General features: G+C 37.1%; 1 protein-coding gene across 2 annotated transcripts in view; it reads right to left on the bottom strand.

The window, feature by feature from the left end:
• The window catches only part of LOC145765157 (small ribosomal subunit protein eS21-like), a 53332-nt gene that overhangs the window by 7428 nt on the left and 24697 nt on the right, over window positions 1-21207 (bottom strand). For both annotated transcript variants that reach the window (XM_082576934.1, XM_082576933.1), the window contains exon 2: window positions 25-174. In XM_082576934.1, coding sequence (XP_082433060.1) covers window positions 25-123 — 99 coding nt within the window. In that variant the 5' untranslated portion in view covers window positions 124-174. The remainder of the gene's footprint in view (window positions 1-24; window positions 175-21207) is intronic.

Genomic DNA, 21207 nt, shown 5'->3' with positions numbered 1-21207 from the left:
ATTCCGATTCTCTTCGTGACATACTTGGACAGAAGCATGATCTTTGGCTGAAATAATTCTTCCAGTGGTACTGCACTTTCTGGGAATGTACAGATCAACAATTTCTCCAGCGTCGTTTTGCATTTTTTTTCAAAGACTTCTTGTCTGATTAGAGCAATGAAGGGCTACGATCTCCTACAAAAAAACTAAGCATTATTGGAAGAAAATTATCACTACAAAATTATCACTACAACAATATAAATTGCAATTACACACGTCACACATACCTTACTATTAGATACTTTTTATATTATCTTTAGATACTTTAGTATATATCTGAAGTGGATCTTTACAAAATTTACTTGTGTTTACGTATTCAATACAGAATAATAAACTATGACTGGTAGGCAGCGGCATACGCGGAGGGGCACTAGGTCATGCCCCGTTGCCCCCTTTTAAAAAAATGTTGTTTTTCCAGTTTGTTGTGATTGTGTAGTGCAAACATGTTGAGAGTGGTCTAGGTAGAAGGGCCGCATTAACCACCTCCCGTTGCCCTTCAGCCAGGTGGGGAGCACGCCTATTTAGGGGGCCATTCATTTCAGTTTTTTGGCTATTTGAAATGGAAAAAAAAAGATGTAAATACTGCTACAGAAGCTTGATAGTCAACAGCTTTAATCATGTAAGGCCAGATTAAATAATCTGAAACCCCCCATTGAGGGCCCACCCATAATATTGTTTATTGTTTAGTTGGTATCCTATAGCATTTGGCGGCTACTTGTTATGAAAAATTTGTGTTCAGCCGGAAACTTCATAATGCCATTTTTTAGCTACCTTGCTATGTTGAAGTATTTTGTATTCAATCCAGTTTCTTATTTTTTTTTTAAAAAACAAACACTGCGTCATTTTTTTCCTGTTTTCAGGTTTTTGTATTTCAAGAGTGACGCAATTGGAAGTTTAACAAGTTTTAGAGATGGGCTTTTTTGTTGCCACCAGGCCCATGTTATCCTCTAAAAACGATCAAAGTGACTCAATCGTTAGGCTACTGCATTTTTGTAGTGAACTTTTATTTTGAGTAGCCTGAGTATTAAAGTTAGAGTTTTTTTAATTTGCTGGAATTTGAGAATTTCTCTGGGTAAGTTTTCATTCGTCATAAGAGGATGTGAAGTTAACGAAGCATTACATATTTGCTCTTAACAAGTTAGTTTCGTTGCTGTAAAAATATACAATAGTTCTTTAAAAAAATAGGCAGTGGTTATTTGACCGCCCCGGTCTTTTACTCTAAAACCTAAAAGTAAACTAAACAACCATCTTTTTTAAAGAATGGTAGCTTTATACAGCCACCAAACTAACTAGTTAAGAGCAAATATGTAATGCTTCGTTCGGAAAACACGGTCATATCCTCTTATGACGAATGGAAATTTATCAAGAGAAATTCCCAAACTCCGGCAAATTAAAAAACTCTAACTTTATTACTCATATTTGAAAACACAAAAGATTGGGCTGTAGGCTACTCAAATTAAAAATTCACTACAAAAATGCAGTAGCCTAACGATTGAGTATTCGGGTTAGAATTTAGTTTAAAAAAAACGCTTCAATGTAGTATCGAACTCACATCCTTAGAAATACCAGCCAGACAAATATCGCACGTGCGGCTGATTCAGTTGAAAAAAAAGCTGTTGAATTTAGAAGTTATATAGGCACTTTTTCATTTGCTCTGCTCTTGTCTTTTGCTTTTAGAAGAGAGGGTGAAAGAAAAAATAAGTTACGTCATGCCGGTCAAATAGTGCTTTAGATTAAAAGATCGGAGCCGGTCAAATAGCCACTGCCAAAAAAATATGGTTTCATCAATATTCAGTTTACTTTTAGCAGGCAGTGTTTTTAGCAAGCAATTTAGTTGAAACAAAAACGCTTCCGGGTAGTATCAAACTTTTATCTTTGGGAATACTAGCCTGACAACATCGTGTGTGCCACTGATTCAGTTGAATAAAGCCGCTGAATTAAGAAGTTAAATAGGCACTTTTATCATTTGTTCTTGCATCTTTTGCTTTGAAAGAGAAGGTGAAAGAAAGAATACTTTATGCTTGGTCAAATAGTGTTTTAGATTAAAAGACCAGTACCGGTCAAATAGCCACTGGCAATGCATGCAACCTATTTCGTCCCCCGAAGTGTTCGGTGGAAGTTAATCAGTTATGTGGCGTATTGGGCAGCTACAGGACGCTTTGACTCTTCAAGTGCATGTCGTTGGTCTGAGGAAAGCCTTTCAGAGTGATTTCGCTGAAATTTTAAAAAGCCTTCTAAACCGTACCTATAGTTCTCATATGGCGAAGAATTATCAAGATAAAGTGATTAAGCATGACGATTGACGTTAAAACTGGTAGTTCCGCCATCAACAAAATCAAGTTTTGAGGCCAACAACCTATTTTGCCCCCTGAAAAGATGTAAAATGGGTACCTGGGGTAAAACGGGTAATTATATTATTTTAATGGTTGCATCATTTGTTGTTGTTAAAATGTAGAGCTGCTTTCAGTGATAGTTATTTATACCAACAGCTATAATTTAGCACAAAAAAAGTGAGAAGAGTTTAATTGATCCATTTATTGATTTTGAAGGATTTTTTGTGCAAGACGCTTATTTGGGTATTGTTTGAAACTTTTATGCTGCTTGGAAAGTTCAAAGGTAAGCATCAAAACATTGTATTGGTCACATTTAGAAGGTGTTAGGCCATCTTTCTGTCAATTTGTTTTGCTTACCATGCACAGTTTACTTGGAAACCAGTATTTGTAGAACACAGGGTAAAATGGGTATGCTTATGATACTTTGCAAGAAGAAATGCCACGGACGTACAAAAAGATTTGTAGGAAGTGATTTTGAAGATTTGTGGGAAGTGGGTTCCATCCATTTGATCCTACTAAAGTACAGCCTTGAATTGTTAACAGCACCCAAGAGTTGAATCTTCTTCAGCAATCAGCAGTCACTTCAGTCTCCAAGAAAGCTGCTACAATTACCCCTCCTGCATCTGCTGAAATACAAGGTGCTCTAGCCAACCCCAAAAAGAAGAGAAAACGAGTACAGGCCAAGACTGGGGAAGTATTGACTGCAGATTAGGGTAATTCATAAATTGAATTTTTTTTTAATTCAATGGGGCACCCTCTTGTATCGTGTCAATACCTGAAAAAATAATCCTGTCAAATTTTTAGAGCAATCGAAAGCATTTTTAAGGTTGCTACCGACTTTGAAAGCTGCACATAATACACAAATGGGTCATTCCATATCAACTCAACGTCAACGGGGTGTGCAAGCTCGACCCTCTTAGATTTTCTTGAAATTCACACTAAAGTTTCATATTGATGTATAATGAACACAAAAAAAATTTCAGCTCATCATCTCAAGACGTTTAGAAATTACAGCCCTTCATAGTCACCAAGATCCCTCAAAATGGGTTCGCATGTACATTTTCCTCCATGTTTGGGTCTTCATAACTTTTAATCTAAAGCATTTACAAAGCTGAAATTTGGTATTCTGAGTAAGAAGCAGTCCTAGTTTTCATATCTACCACCAAAATTGCTAATTTTAAATTAGTTTTAGATATAGAACCTTTCAAAAATTGAAATTTTTTGCATTTGAAAAAAATTTATCAATTTTTGATGTCCGCTATCTCCCAAACCAATAGTCACAAAACTCCATTTTGCGTATCATTAATCTATACTAGTTGGTAATTAACCCCCATGAGACTGACACCAAACAAATGTGAAATTATTGAAGTTTGGAGGGTGTAAAGATGGTTCGGGAGATAGCGGACATCAAAAATTGATAAAAAAATTTCAAATGTAAAAAATTTCAATTTTTTCTAAAACTAATTTGAAATTAGCAATTTTGGTGGTAGATATGAAAACTAGGGCTGCTTCTTAATCAGAATACCAAATTTCAGCTTTGTAAATGCTTTAGATTAAAAGTTATGAAGACCCAAACATGGAGGAAAATGTACAATTGTACATGCGAACCCATTTTGAGGGACCTTGGTGACTTTGAAGGGCTTTAAGGTCTAAACGTCTTGAGATAATGACTAATGAGCTGAAATTTTTTTTGTGTTCATTATACATCAATATGAAACTTTAGTGTGAACTTCAAGAAAATCTAAGAGGGTTGAGCTTGCACACCCCGTTGACGTTGAGTTGATATGGAATGACCCATTTGTGTATTATATGCAGCTTTCAAAGTCGGTAGCAACCTTAAAAATGCTTTCGATTGCCCTAAAAATTTGACAGGATTATTTTTTCAGGTATTGACATGATACAAGAGGGTGCCCCATTGAATTTAAAAAAATTTCAATTTATGAATCACCCTACTGCAGATACTGCTGCAAAACGCCTATTTATGGAAGAACAACAAAGAAAGAAAAAGAAAATTGCAGTGGCAAGTAAACAGAAGTCAAATGAAGCTTGTTCCATTCATCAATCGGAAGAGTCAGAGGATAATATAACTCATTGCAACACATGAAATTGCCAGTAGGAGATGAATACTTCCGAAAATAAAGAAAATTGGGTTACATGTGATATGTGTGATGAATGGACCTGTGTCTCTTGTCCTCCTTCTGACTTTAACATAGACACAAAGTACATTTGCAGCCAATGCCACCAATAAACTTCTTGTCATTTGTATGGCAGTGTGGTGTTTGTGTTGATATTTGATGTTAAATAACTTGTTAACTGCATTATTTTGTATGCTTGTGTTTGTGGTTCTTCGTCCATGGTCTCTACTTTTCTATAATACAACAATAAAACAAGTAATACTGAGTATAGTATGATATACCCATTTTACCCCGAGGCCTGGCTAAAATGGATACCAAAATGCAGGTTCAAAATGATAGGCCCACAAGGTATATAAGTGAATATTTTTGAATATCATAAACATGACATATTCTACACAATTTAGGGTGCATCATCTCACCCTTATTTTGGAAATTGAATTTGTTCCATTGATAAATGGTGTCCATTTAAGGTCAAATGACACCAAACCCCCCCCCTACCACCACCTCCTGACCCCCCCCTAAATCGGCTTTTCAAAAATCGCCATAACTCAAAAACCAAACAAGATAGACATATGTTGTGTGGTATCAAATTTGTTGTAACTACTTGATTTAATGCAAATCTGCAGAAAAAAATACATTTAAAAAGTCTCACCCATAAGTTTCTTAGGAGGCTACCAGCACAGATGTGTAAATAATTGTAGTGTACAAGAAAACTCACATGCAACAAGCATCTTGTGCTATTCACTTTGAGGTTTGTGCTAATTTACAGCAGACACAGTGACCTTAATTACTGACATAATTTCTGCATAATGCAATTTCCATTGATTTGATTGGCTGAGTAATAGGGCAGTGACATAATTTCAGTCCTCCCACATTTTAGTTGGAATTATTTCTTCACTTTGCGTTTTGTCAGTTGGGAGCATTGTTGGGAACTTCACTTCTGACTTATTAAGTGACTGGAACTGCTCTTTAGATGGGGCTGTAAGCATAGGCATTGATTTTCTCTTAGAAGAGAGGAATTCTGGGTGGGCAAGAGTCAGTGGCGGCTCGTCAGAAGGTGCTGCGGTACTGTAGCACCCCCTAGCGTAACTTCACTTGTTACAAATATAACTTAATGTATAACCTAACCTTTATTGAAGAACCTAATGTGTATTTCTTGAAAATCTTCTCAAACCTATTGTCATATCTAGAAAACAATAGCACAAATCACCGCATTAAACAAATTCTGGTACGGAAACTCTGGTACTGCAGTCCCAGTTTCGGCTAGTTTGTGCGGTATTGCGCATGCGCGAATTTCTCACAAGTGACGATTTTGGCTGGGAGAGGGACTGCGTTTTTTGCAGTACCAGAGTTGCCATGTTGTAGTCTTGAAATTTCTCTTACGACAGAAACTGCTGGACTGTAAGCCAGTGGTATTACTATTGGCAACCCTGTCAGTCGAAGCTAGTCAGGCAGCTAAATGTGTGTTCTCTCTCACTAACTTGCAGTTGCTTTTTGAGCTGTTTAGAGTTAGACTAATGTAAATTAAGTATTTTTGTAGAGTTAGACCTAGACGTTGACAGTGTTTTAGACAATTATGATGTTGAACTAAGAACAGATGCTTACAGCATAGGCTACATTTATTTTCTTTAACATTTCTCAGTAAGCTATAGATAGACTTATCTATGCATAGCATTAACTGGTTACCTTTTCCTGTTTATTGGCATGTTCGTATACCGTATTGATGTTAGGTCTATATTGTAGCTTTCACAACCATTTTCATTCCAGACACGTTAATGATGAAAAATAAACTGAACTACCGGTATATGCCAACAGTGAATAGGCTATGAATCTTTAAACTGCATACTAGGGTGCATCAAGCCCCCCTCATGAAAAAATTTTCTCATGGCAGTATATTAAAGTTGTGCTACCTCTAGAAAAAATCAATTGTGTAAAATATTACCAAATTTAAATGAACTCTACCGGGTCCACATCGAGCTTGAAAAAACGAGAAATAGGGTCATTTCACATGAAAACAGGCAATATAAAGATATCTCGAATATGATACCTCTCAGATTTGGTGAAAAGTTGTCATAATATGCCTTAGACTATCAAATGAAAGAATCCCAAGTTTTAGATCAATATCTCAAAGGGTTTGTCCATGGCGGTCATTTAAATTTCGAGAACCACCCTCATTTTTGACTTGTGGGGGTAGCGTATAGCAAATTTTGCTGTTTTCAGTGCACCACAACTTCTATTGCAAAACGTAATTTGGAAAACTAATGATGCTATGCTAGGTCATTATAAACTATAGGCTACTATACAATTCAACAATAAAAAACAACATTTCTGAATGCATGGGTAGGCCTATTAGGTGGGTCACTAAAATCCTAATATTTTGCCCCGTAAAGGTGTTCTTTTCAATTTTTGAATGCTTCTGACATCCAAACCAATCAGAATATTTTTATAAAACATGATTATTTGTAATACTTGGAAACTTTATTTTTGTCAAATCAAGTTTGAGGGTTGTGGTGCCATTAACAGAGATCTTTTGAGGATCTGAAAACCCTATCAGGCAGAAATGGCCCTTTTTAGAGCTCTAAATAACCATGTGGGCATTTTATAGTCATATGGTCGTCCAACTGCCTGTTGTAGAGTAACACAAAACTAAAGTATTTTATTCACTGCTGGACGATCATGGACACTTTCATCCTTGCCACCCAACATTACAAGGAGCACATCTACATGATGAGCAAGATATGCATTTCTTTGAAGATCCTTAACCTAATAGCAACCTCCCGAACATTATTTCTTGAAAACCACTTCACTCGTTCAACAATATTAAAAAGTTCGTTGAATCATCAATAGACCTAATCTTGTTTTATTTGAAACCAGCTGGAAAACAAACTTTATTGCATATTCTGCTAGTGAGTAGTGTAGGCAACTCAAAGCAAATGATGGGCTTTCTTGTGACGTATAAAAACAGATTAGCCTATTTGGCACCCAAGCGTCAACCACTGTAAATGGTTTAATCCGCCCCGATAGCTCAGTTGGTTAGCGTGTAACTTCGTGAACGAAGAAGCTTCAAGATCAAGCGGTGCTGGTTCGACTTCGAGGTGTGCGCTTGAGCAACACATTCTAATAATTGCTCTCCATTCAGCGGCACCGGCCCCGGAATTATTTCTCGGCAACAACACTTCAATAATCGGAAACATCACTTTGTCAATCTCGGTAACCGGCTCTGCGTCAAAAGCCTCTACAAGTATGTGAAACTACCAGGAATAACCTATCAGGGCTTTGTTAGTTCGAGGATAAAGATTCAAAACCAACCACCAACCTAGCCATGGGCTACTTTGTTTTTATACGTCACAAGAAAGCCCATCATTTGCTTTGAATTGCTTACGTTAGCAGAATATGCAATAAAGTTTGTTTTCCAGCTGGTTTCAAATCAAACAAGATTAGGTCTATTGATGGATCAACAAACTTTTTAATATTGTTGAACGAGCGATGTGGTTTTCAAGAAATAATGTTCAGGAGGTTTCTAATAGGCTGAGCATCTTCAAAGAAATGCATATCTTGCTCATGTAGATGTGTTCCTTGTAATGTTGGGTGACAAGGATGAAAATGTCCATGATCGTCCAGCAGTGAATAAAATACTTTAGTTTTGTGTTACTCTACAACAGGCAGTTGGACGACCATATGACTATAAAATGCCCACATGGTTATTTAGAGCTCTAAAAAGGGCCATTTCTGCCTGATAGGGTTTTCAGATCCTCAAAAGATCTCTGTTAATGGCACCACAACCCTCAAACTTGATTTGACAGAAACAAAGTTTCCAAGTATTACAAATAATCAATAATCATGTTTTATAAAAATATTCTGATTGGTTTGGATGTCAGAAGCATTCAAAAATTGAAAAAAACACTTTTACGGGGCAAAATATTAGGATTTTAGTGACCCACCTAATAGGCCTACCCATGCATCCAGAAATGTTGTTTTTTATTGTTGAATTGTATCGTAGCCTATAGTTTATAATGACCTAGCAAAGCATTATTAGTTTTCCAAATTACGTTTTGCAATAGAAGTTGTGATGCACTGAAAACAGCAAAATTTGCTATACGCTACCCCCACAAGTCAAAAATGAGGGTGGTTCTCGAAATTTAAATGACTGCCATGGACAAACCCTTTGAGATATTGATCTAAAACTTGGGATTCTTTCATTTGGTAGTCTAAGGCATATTATGACAACTTTTCACCAAATCTGAGAGGTATCATATTCGAGATATCTTTATATTGCCTGTTTTCATGTGAAATGACCCTGTTTCTCGTTTTTTCAGGCTCGATGTGGACCCGGTAGAGTTCATCCAAATTTGGTAACATTTTACACAAATGATTTTTTCCAGAGGTAGCACAACTTTAATATACTGCCATGAGAAAATTTTTTCATGAGGGGGGCTTGATGCACCCTACTGCATACCGTATGAAACATCAAATCCATAATGCCAGATCAAACCAAAGTGACTTGTGCAACCAAAGTGACTTGTGATGTAGCAACACAATATGACACATCGGATTTTAGTGTTTCACTGTCAAAAGGATGCCAAGCTACAATTAAGCCCAAAAAAAGCTTCAAAAAGTAAGGAATGTTTAACACTAATTTTCTGTACAAAAAGTTTATAAAGTGCACATTTGTTGGTTTGTGAAATAGAATTATTGTGAAACAGCGTATTTCTGTCAATTCTGTCAAACGGTAGTACAAAATCTACAACATATGTAAATATGTTGAGACACGTGCTTATTGGAAGTTTAAGCTCTGCAGACTACATCTGAAGAGTTAAAACCTTAGAGGGAACAGGAACACCGAAACCTTCAATTGCCTAAATTACGCAAGAACAAAAAATTATATATATATATGAAGAGCCCAGTTCCAAAACCGCTTAGGCGCCACTTTTACCAAAATTGAGTTTAGAGTGTCATTAGGTAGAGTATTACCATAGGTACCTACTATCCATTCCTTTTTTTCCAAAACCTTCTCTTTCTGCTTCAAATTCGACACTAAAAATTGCGTTTTCTTCCAAAACCGCTTATGCGCCATCACACTTTGTTTCCAAAACCACTTGTATCCACAATTAACCAATCATATTAAAGTGCCTCTGACAGGAAAATAAATTTGCTAAATTTACCTAAGATACCAAAGAGATGACACTAACAAACTTCCCTGACCAGCAAATCGTAAAAAATATCAACAGGCTACTAAGTTACACGCTTGCAAACTTTCGTTCATTTTCGGCTAATCTGGCAATCAGTCAATTACGAAAATAAAAACGGCAACACCGCTGTGACGTCACCGTGGGTGGGAAGGACACATTCTTTCTCTGTGGTGAGTTGGTAAGGTATGGTACGACTGCTCCAAAACGTCAATGTGTGGGGCTCTATTGGTCTAAACTAAAGCATGTGCAAAATGAGAATTACCGAAATGAAAAAGTCAACTTATTATTACTATCAGGTTTAGATCAAATAGATTGAGTTTATTTTTATCAAACAGCATCTCAATTCAATTGAAATTGCAGTTTTTCTAAACTCTTGTAGGGCTACAATTTGGGTAATTTTTTTGTTTGTCCTAATCTGGCTATAGCCATTGTGTAACAGCAGTATCTCACAGACAGTACCCTTAATTTATGGTTGAGGTAATGCCTGGAAATTGCTGTTTATGTGACAGAGTCACTGACAAAGACGTGTGCTATCTTTTCATGCTTTCAAACAAAACAAGGTGCTGAGAAGAAACTAGTCAAAGTTTTCTTCAAGTCTTCGAAAGTGGGATGGACTATACAAAACTAATCGTATATGTTCTCTTTACTTCAATGGAGATGATTTTGTTAACACCACAAACCCGATTTGGATCTTCTCAGCAATGAGTGGCGTGCTGGGAACTGTAGGTGGTGCGCTTGCCACAAGTGCGAGTCTATGTCCCAGCCCAATGAATGTGTATGTTGCCATGAAGTGCCACAGATGAAAGCACTTTTGAAGAAAGACCCATCTAGCTGTGTTACCAATTTGACCCATTTTGAGGCACTTACATCCTGCAGTTCTGAGGACTTCTTTTATGAGGAGCAGGAAGAACTGGAGAAAAAGCAATAAACCGAAAGGAGAAAACGGAGACCTATCGAAAGAGTAAGGATGCTACATTAGGCTAAAAATACCCTAAACGCTAAAGAATGCACACTAAACAAAGTGATTTGATTTCCTTGCAGGCAGTATCGGTAATTAGTCGCTTACAGGCATGTAGGCTATTGGAGTGGATACTACAAGGTGGTACTCTCGGAAGCAACAATCGGATTGTGCTGCCATCATGCATTGTTTGGCAAATCCGAAACAATTTTAAAGTCCAGATGGCTATTACACCGGTTTTCAATGGCCAACTGAAGGCACATTATGAGAGAGAGAGAGAACTTTTATTTATTTATGAATAGTGATGATGAAATAAATATGAATGATAATTCGTACGATTTCTTCATTTTTCACTTCAAGTATATTTTAAGATTTGTAGGAACGTATCCAGTACAGTTTTATTAAACTGCAAAAAACAATAAATATTCGAAAAAAGCAACTGCTTGTACCAACTCCGACCAAACTGTGATCCACCAATTACATCTAGAAAGCATTTGTTTTATTCGTCGCTAACGACGCCCACCCACGATGACGTAACACCACCAAAGTCGTCGCAGAGCAGTGAGATATTGAGTTACGCCTGTGGTGGCGCTGTGGAACTGTCGTTTTGTATAAATTTCGCCCTTACCAGTCGAGCTTCGAGGTTAAGATTAAAAAGTTCGTTAAGCATAATTCTGCGCTAGAAAATGCTTAGAAAAGTTACTATACTTGGGTCCAACCTGTCAGGGGCACTTTAAGCCATTGTATGACGTGACATATCGCTGATTGTTAAACCGTTTTCGTCATCGTTTCGTAATAAGCAGCAGTGTTACCATTTGGCAAATTTCACTACCAAATTCGAGATTTGGCAGAATTTTACGTTGTTTGGCAGTAAATTTTGAGTTGGCAGAACTTTGGCAAACATTTTTGGTGAGTTGACAGTCAGTCTCTGGTCAGTTTGGCAAAATTTGAAATGTGTTTGGTAGTTTGAAGCATCTACTATCTGGCAACACTGATAAGCACTGTTATAGGCTTGCAGCCTATTGTTGCAGCTACCAACGGTGCTCAGACTGCTTAGTAGCCTACTTGAGCTTTATAACTGTGTTTTTTTGCTTTGTTTAAAGTGAATTTGGATTGTGGTGATGAATTAGTGGTGGTCAGCTTGGAAAAATGGTTTCAAAAATTGGTTTCTGTCATTCTGGCAATTTTTATTCTCCAGTTTATTTCCAAAACCGCTTATATCCACATTTCTAATTTTATAAAAAGGCGATTCTAAGCCTTCTAATATTCCTTAGATCTGAACAAACGTCATGGCTCAATTCAGTAGGTAGTTATACATCGTTAGAAATCAAAAGCGCATTACATTTACCAAGCGAAACTGTCATAAACGTTTTTCGTGGTTTTCTCGAAATCACCGAAAGTGGATGTAAGCGGTTTTGGAAACAAGCTCTTCATATGTGCAATTTGCACGTCGTGGATAACCACAACTATGTTTATAGTATTTTTATTACAGAAGAGGTGATTATTTACTTGGCATATATGCAGCATTACAACAGAACGGTAGCAGAGCATGAACAGCAACAAAGGTATGTAACTGAGTTTGATTACTTTTGTTAACGCCATGGTCAAAAATCAGCATGCTGAGTTGCTATACCATGTTACAGTTGCTCACTATTAAATCTTCACGATTATTGATGTAATTCAAATAGTAACAACGTTCATGTATGCAGGCGTTATAGGCACGCAGCTTATCGGCAGTTTGTGCGGTGGGTGTGGGGTCAGGGTCACCTTGGCCGTTCAATTCGTGTACCTGTGCCAGCATTAGGGTGCATCATCTGCCCTTTTTCGTTTAAATTTTGTTCTGCAGTTGTCAGAAGTGTTCCTTTTGTCAAAGTAAACACACCTGTGAAGTTTTATGCGAAATGATTTGAATCTAGGGGTACCACATTGCGAATGAATTTTTAACATATAGACGTCAAGCGAAAAATGAGAAAACCCTAGTTTCAGATGGCATGTCTGTGGTACACATATGTACCGTTAGTCCAAAAGCGTTAAATCACTCATTTTAGGGTTTTTCTATCTAAACTGCACACCTTTTGATCATTTTATTGCAAAAAAATATTCGTTGAACTTTATCTAAACTTTAGCATTCACTGTTTTGGTCACAAAACACCAATAAATGCACATTGTTTTGCCGAATTTGCAAAATTCTGTATTTTCCGAATTGAAATAACACAGTTCGAAAAGGCACAGTTTCCTGTTCAACTAAATATGCAGTATCCATTGATCATTGTTGTTTATTTCCTTCTTCCGTAAATTCGGCACTGCCGATAGCTGCCTTTAACAGTCTGCAGAACAGTTTGGAATCTCTGTTCAGACTTTGCCGATGAAAGATAGTCGCATCCAAGCTTGACGCCCCGTTCAGCTACATCATTCACTACTCTCAGCTGCCTTACAACTGTGCAGCAAGCTGCATATGAAGGACATCTGTCTCACTGAAGAACATCTTCGTCCATGAAACTTGTACAATGGCCAAGCTTTAGTGCTGCAAAAAGGAACCAGGAATCTTCATTGATTAGATCAGCCAACTTCGTGGCTGGCAACACTGGAATCAACCTTGGCTTTCCAAAACCTTCTCCAAATCTTTTTAATGGCTGTCTGAAACTTTTCATTTTCTTTAATATTGCTCTTGCCATTGCTGCTTTCTCAGCTGGCAGTGTCTTGAAGCTGAAAAGGGCAAAGGGAGCAAGTTAACCCAGACAAGTACCACGTGTGTAGCATGAAATACTTGAGCGCTACTTCTGCTACTAGCTTGTCTTCTTCTTTGTATTGGTGTAAGACTTCAATAAAGCGCAAGTCATTTGTTGGTGCATTGACTTGGCAGTTTGGCACGGTGCTAAAAACCAGTACCAGCCATAGCACGACAAGATAAACTTGACAAGACGTTTAAACTTTGCAATTTGAATGTAATACACCATTTGCACGTCATGAACCAGTATGTCTGATAGAAAGCAAAGGGATAAGTGTTCAACCATGTCGGAGTTGGTGTTTTTGTAATAGCAAAGTAGCCTACTAGATGCATAGTTGCTTGGGCGTGTGTCCAGTGAAAGCCCTGGATTTCATTTTGCACATGAAAGAAATAATTCTCTGAAAAGTCCATTGCAATCAAAACTTCACCTTCTTGCAAATTTTCTTTTCTGGACTTGTAATATTTTGATTGTGCTTTGGACACATAACTATGTGGAAGAAGTTAGACCAGCATCTCAATCAAGCTTTCTATGAAATCCGAAACACTCCTGATCATCGTAACAATTTCTGCTCTATCAACTGTCGTCCACTGTTCAAAAGTGATGTCTTCATAATGATCCTCAAACAGCGAGTTAAGGTGGCTTCTCAAAACTTCTAAAGATGGACATTGGTCACACTTGCAAAACATGCATTCTCTTGAGGTAATATCACAGACCATTAAAGAAAGCAAGTCTTTGAAAGATTCTGCCAAGTTTGCCGCCTCTATCAGTAATTTAGGATTCTCATGAATTAGACAAACACAAACTAAATGGGTTCCGGAAGTTCCTGCCAAAACGCACCATTTTGGTCTTAATGTGCAAAATTTTGACAAACCAATCTTCATATCTGGTTGTCTCTTTTTAAACTCCTGATACAACTCATTTAGTGTCACCAAAACCAATCTTTTTTGTTGATAGCATTTTTTGCCCACACACACTTTATCCTTTTGACCTGGCAGTAACCTATTAAATTCATCATCTTCATGGAACTTCAAAACAGAATCAATAATGTGGTTGAGGTTTTGGTGACACTAAATGAGTTGCATCAGGAGTTTAAAAAGAGACAACCAGATATGAAGATTGGTTTGTCAAAATTTTGCACATTAAGACCAAAATGGTGCGTTTTGGGAAGAGCTTCCCGAACCCATTCAGTTTGTGTTTGTCTAATTTATGAGAATCCCAATTAACGTTGTAACTGTTGTATAAGACGTTGTAACCGGTCACGGAATTGGTTTTACCGTCTCCCCTCAGTCAGTTGTTTAAACTGTGCTACCTATCTTTCCTTCACTTTATAAAATACATGGTACACTTACTACAGCAAATTACCTCATTTCTACTCAAATATCCCACTTCATATTTGGAAGGTAGAAAGCCAAGAAAATTACCTTTCATTAAAGCCAAGTTGCAGAAAAATCGAAGTAGAGTGTTTTTTGCTATAGGCGATCAAAGTTTCGTCATGCATGACTGATCACAAATAGTCATGTGTGAAACTAGCCACTTGGTGGCCTATAGTGATATAAAAACAAACAAACAATATATCTTTTCAGAATCTCCTTACTTTGGATAACTCATATGCATTGGAATTTTCAAGTTACCATTTGAAACACCTTCATAATAGGTCAAACAAAATTTGCAGTTAAATTTTATGCATGAGCGATCACGAAAAGGGCCAATTTTCAATCGCCGATATCTCAAAAAGTAGTGGGCCGATTTTGGTAAAATTGGTATCACTTTTCTCAGAATTGCACTAAGATTCCACATATGAAATGTCATAAACATCTACGGCATATGGTTCAACAACTGTACCAGTAGCCATGGAATTACCCCAAAATAACAAAAAATGACATAATTTAATCCAATTGTGGTACCCCTAGATGTTAATGAATTCTTCTGAAAAGTTTCACATCTTCAACAATCATAAAAAGGAACATTTTAATCCACTGCAGAAAACCAAACAAAAAAATGAGGGGCAGATGATGCACCCTAGCCAGCATATGTGATCAACAAAGTGAGGAGAAGTTTTCGAGGTAAGTTTATGTTGGATTCAAGTATCCGGACCTTCAATAAGATATTGTTGCATGAAATCGAATTTTATTTATTTTGAAATAGTAGCCTAAAGTACGGATTGGTATACAGCAAATAAGCCTTCAAAATGTTTCTGAGTTCCCAAATGAAAAACTTGGCTCTGAGCATTCCGAGTGCCCTACCTGCATTTCAATATTATTACCGATAATATTTTGTTTCATTCAACGTACGTCTTTGCACTATGGGATTGTTATAACGGTTATTTTTTCCAAAGGTTACGTCAAAGATTTAATGGAGTTGGCAGTGGCACTTACGCGATCAGAAAAGTTTGACATCATACCGAGCTGAGTGGGAGAGTATATCTGTACCCAAACGCTGATGCTCTGAATTTCACGACCAGACCCCATTGATGCGGCTGCGTTATGCCTTTCTGGGTTTTCCGCTCCAAAACTCTTATTTTGTTTGATAAGTCCATAGTTATTGTTGCTACTTTTACCATTATCTTGAAAACACACACAGCACTATATAGCCCATGCATAATTTTTTATACATCTTTTCATGGGGAAAATACCTTTTAATGAAATGCATTAACCGTAGTAGAAACATCAAACTTGAAGTTTGAAAAATGCATTACAAGTAGGCTATTCTACATGTTTAAAATTTGTCGATTAATAGAGACTGAATTACGATTTTTGCTTTTTTATTATTGTTTTTCTTGACCTGATATTGCAGTTACAGAAGACAAATTTTTGCCTGTTGCTGTCAATGCTTTACTAGTATTTTTATGTGACCACTGACCAGTTATTTTTTGGCATGCAGATGCAGGTGTTTTCAATGAATCGGCTTGGAACATCACAGCACAGCTTGTTCAGCATTTTCAGAAACTGCTCGATACATCAATTTTATCACCAACGTTTGGAAAGTAATGTCTTTTAAAACTTGCTTTAAAGGTATGTACAGTCTGTGGAGGTCAAAGACACAAGCAGTATAGTGCAGATATGCAGTATAGTGCAGATATATTAAATTTTTGTAATTTTTTCAGGAGAGAAAGAAAGAGATCACAGTGTTCATGCTATTAAGCATCAGCCATGTCCTGGACGACAAGACTGTTGAGTGGCTGGTGATTTCCTGCCCTCCAATCTAGCCTGGAAAGATCTGCTCATACACCGATGGTGAGCATCAGCCATAGGGTGTTGCATTTTTTGAAAAAAATTTTAAATTATTTTGGTAAGTATTGTTTTCAGGTTGGGAATTGTGTAAAACTGGCTCAAAAAAATATTTTTTGAAAATTTTTAAGTTTTAGGGGTCCCACGCTCACCCCCAATTTTTCATGCTTTGATGATTATGGTACAATCTTCTATCGCATGTAAAACTTACATTTTTGAAGTTAAGTATGAAATGTTACATATCATTTCAATCAGGATTTGAAGAAGAATGTGTTGATGTAAACAAAAATTGTGTTTTACTCAAAAACAAAAACTCAAAAATTTTAGAATTGGAAGTTAAAACTACAACCTTTGTTTAACTGCCACCACCTATGCTTCGGTATGAACTTAGGGTTGGGTCAAGATATTTCTACTGAAGATGAATGGCAAAGTTCATCAACCAGGCCCAATGTGATCTCCACCAAAGCTTGTGCTCTTTGCACAAAAAAGCTTTCCTCTTATCGACTATTTCAAGCGATGTTAGATTGTGGAGCGGAGCAGCTACATAGCCCTGATGCCAAACGACACCACACTACTTTTTATCGGTATTCCATAAAACTACACAGTGAGCTTTTGAAAGACAATGAGATACAACTATGCAATGCAGTGTTTCACCAATTATGCTTTGATGGCAAAAAGATCTTTGATAGAGAAAGATTGGCGGTCCTTTCACATTTTTCAGCAGGAAACTTTTTTACAGCACTTAAAACTTTTCGAAGGGAGATCAGCATCACTGGAGAAAATTGCTTTCTTGCATTGAAAGACAACATTGATTTCAATATACTCCAGCATGTCATTAGCATCATGACTGATACAACTGTCGTTAACACTGGCAAAGGAAAGGGCATATGCACAGGAATAGCTCAGTATGTAAACAAAGAGTGTGGCCATGATATTATTGTTCTGGCATGTTTGTACTATTCTATCGAGTTGTATCTGGATGATATCACAACATTTGACGGCCAAACTAAAGCACCTGACAAACTTGTTAAGAATTCTGTATTTAATCTCATTTCAGAGACCAAAAAAGATGATCTCACCTCATCCAATCTTCGGCACACCAACTTAAAGCCCAGCATATTGGCTCAAAATGTCATAAAAGACTGCTTGGAAGTTTTGTTGTGCAATCTATCCAGAAGCAATCACCAGTCCATGAGAGATGATCAAGCTTGTCTTTTAGCTCTTGTGTGCTTCACGTTTATGGATGTTCCTCAAGCAATATACAAATATTTATTTCGACGACAAGAAACCCTTCACCATGCAAGATGGCTGACGAAAGCCAATGATGGATATCGGAGAATTCTAAATTTTCATCCTTTTGATTTGACTAATTCACAAACAGCAGTGCTTGAATCTATATGTCAGTTTGTTGTGGATGTTTACGCCCCAATGTTCTTCTCAATTTACACCAGACCAAGTGCTGTAGAAGGACATGCTTTAGTGTTGTTAAACTGTGATTTGATGAAATCGTCTCAACCTGAAATCGTGAAACACACAAAGGAGTGCTTTTTGAAACATGTGAAGACCTGGTTGTCTCCAAAAATCGTTGCATTCTCTTGCCATTCTACAAATCCTCCTGTGCCAACTGCCAAAGTGTCAAAAATATCAACTCCTTCGGTGGATATCACACATTTACTTTGAAGCAATTGCCCACTGGTTGCATTTTTCGATATTACAAGCCAGTGGTCTCCTTCTCTATCCCTGGGCCAACCAAAAGATTGGCTATCATTCAAAAACAATCAGATGGCAAATGAAAGACTGATAGGTAACATGGCAAGATGCTTAAAGCAGAGAAAAGTAAAAGACAGTGATGACACAATGTCTTATGAAGAAATGAAACAAACTGATGACAAAATTCGAGCATATTATGTCACCACAATGACAGTTGATCTCGAGAAGTTTTGAGTAGGACATGACGTCATGCAATGCGAATTGAAATATTTTTTGAAGTTTTGTGAAACATTGTTGCATATTTGTTCGAACTTTCAGAAAAACACATTGATTATTGTAATAATTAGACCACAATTTGATTAAATGTATATATGATATATGTCATAGTATGAGTGATCAAAATCGGTCTCAATAAAATGATACAGAAATTTTTTTTATAAATCTCAATTTTTTTTATTTTTTGTTTTAGAGCTAAACACTTTTTTGTTTATAGCAACAGATTCTTCTTCAAATCCTGATTGAAATGATATGTGACATGTCATACTTACCTTCAAAAATGAATTTTTTACAAGTGATTGAAGATTTTGCCATAATCATCAAACGACAAAAAATGGGGGGTGAGCGTGGGACCCCTAAACTTTAAAAATTTTCAAAAAAATTTTTTTTGGGCCAGTTTTGCACAATTTCCAACCTGAAAAACATACAACATAAATCACAAAATTTGCAACACCCTAATCAGCCATGAAAAATCATGTCGGGTTGCCTTTTTATGAAGGAGGAAACAAAAATTTTGAAGAATGGCGTGTTTGTGGAATGGCTGGGCTTTCGAACGAGACATTCACAGCTTGCATTCAGTCCATGGGAGCAGTAGTTGAACTTTCCACCTACCTTCAAATCAATCATGGTTTTGATTATCTGCTTTCAGGCAAGATTATGGGCAAGTATTACTGTATAATCACCAAGTCAGGTTTTCGTTTTAAGAAAAAACAATTTTTTTGTTTTTAAGTTCTAAAAATCCACATTTTCAACTGCTTAAAATTTTTATTTTTTGTCCTGAAAACACCAGGAATGGCATTTTAGAGCATATAAAAGTGCAAAATTTTCTGGGGGGGCATGCTCCCAGACCCCCTAGGAGGCTCGCGTCTTCGGCGCTCGTCCGTTCCTGTCACTTTATTACGTCATGTTTAACATCACCATTTACAGTACCCCCATGCCTAAAAGTCATGCCGTCACCCCCATGCCGCCACTGGCGAGAGTTATGTTTGCAAATTCGCAATGGTTAGTCTTTCTCACAAAGACTGCATTTAGCGTCGCTGCAGCAATTAAGCTTTAAAGGCATACTAAATGAAATTTTCAAACGAGAGTTAAGCATTAAAATGCGTAAACTGAACATTCAACAATACATTTCAAAATAAATTACCGAAAAAAAATGTTTTGAATGGCACTGGCAGGGCCCAAAGTCCAATGTTTCATTTATTTTTAATTGTTTCAAAATGACCAAAAAGTGGAAACACTGCTCGAGAATACGACACTATCGACAGCAATAACAAAAGCCACGTTACCACATCTGATGTTTTATCAGATGTGATGTTTTGAGCAAACCGTCTGATGTTTTGATGTTCAAATCTGATGTTTTGATGTACATACATACATAGGCGTCGATTTTTTTAGAAGAAAGGAATTTTGGGTGGGCGAGAGTTTTCAAACAGATTTCATTGAATGTGTATGTTCACAAATTCGCAATGGTTAGTTTTTCTCACATAGACTGCGTTTAGCGTTACGGCAGCAATTAAGTTTTAATAGGTTTGATGTTTCTTTCTTGCGCCTTGCGATCTTATGAGCGCTGCTAAACTAAACAAACTTCTTTTATGTTTTTCTTTGCGACCTAAAAAGCACGTGACCTGTGACCTGTTATCTTTAAAGTGGCTCTTTCGGATTTGCTGCAAAACGTTCGGACAGGTGACTACTGATATTGCTGCTGTATAACTTCCGTTGGTCTGCAGCAGGTCTACCATCAGGGTTAAGACGCATCCACTGGAATTCGGGAAAAGGCTTCCTTTGCAACACACGACCTTCCCGAACCAGAAGCTGATCCGGCAGCATGCTAACGTCAAATGGAGCAGGTAGAGATCCATGGCTCATGCTGTCGTCTACAACTACCGGTGCATTGCCTGAAACATTGACTTCACCACTGTCCATCCTTGAAGCACTGCTTTTTTCATCAATGTCATCTCTACGTTCATTCGTGCTGGACGTGGCTTCTTCAGCATTATCATCTCGACGAATTTTGAAAGCTGGTTTTAAGAATGCGCGAATAGATGTTTGACTTTGGTTTATGTTTAACTTTTCAATAATGAAATTACAACATTGTGCGGTGCCATAATTTATAGCCAGCAACAAGTTTGTGAGGAAAGATTTGTAAAAAGCGATTGTTTCAGTACGTCTTTAGTAGGGTTGCAAAGTTCCCGGGAATTTTTAGAGCCGAAACTTTCCATGGAAATTTTGGAAATTAACGGGAATTTTCGGAAACATTCAAAACAATCTTAATTTGATGTTGAAACAGGAAAATAATGGCTTTATACTGTTTAGAATAAAAGTACTATGTATAACTAAAATACTTAAGAACATACAAACACATGGTTTAGTTTAATAACTCCAAAAATGAATCATCACCTATCTGTTTTTTACAAAGAAAAACAATACTGAGTCAGTTACAAAGTCGTTGTTCTAGTTGCTGCCGGTTAGCATCTCCTCCTGCTCGGCTACTTCAGATGATGACTGTTCACGTACTAATGACTGTTCTGGCAGCGTCATCGACTTCAGAGTCAACTTCAATTTGAGTTGACTTGTCTTCACAGGGCTCAAACAATGCCAAGTTTGACCTGAC

Source organism: Aplidium turbinatum, chromosome 2 (genome assembly GCF_918807975.1).
Source record: "Aplidium turbinatum chromosome 2, kaAplTurb1.1, whole genome shotgun sequence".
Taxonomy (NCBI): domain Eukaryota; kingdom Metazoa; phylum Chordata; class Ascidiacea; order Aplousobranchia; family Polyclinidae; genus Aplidium; species Aplidium turbinatum.
Note: the sequence above shows the minus strand (reverse complement) of the source record. Positions and strands in the feature narration are given on the sequence as shown.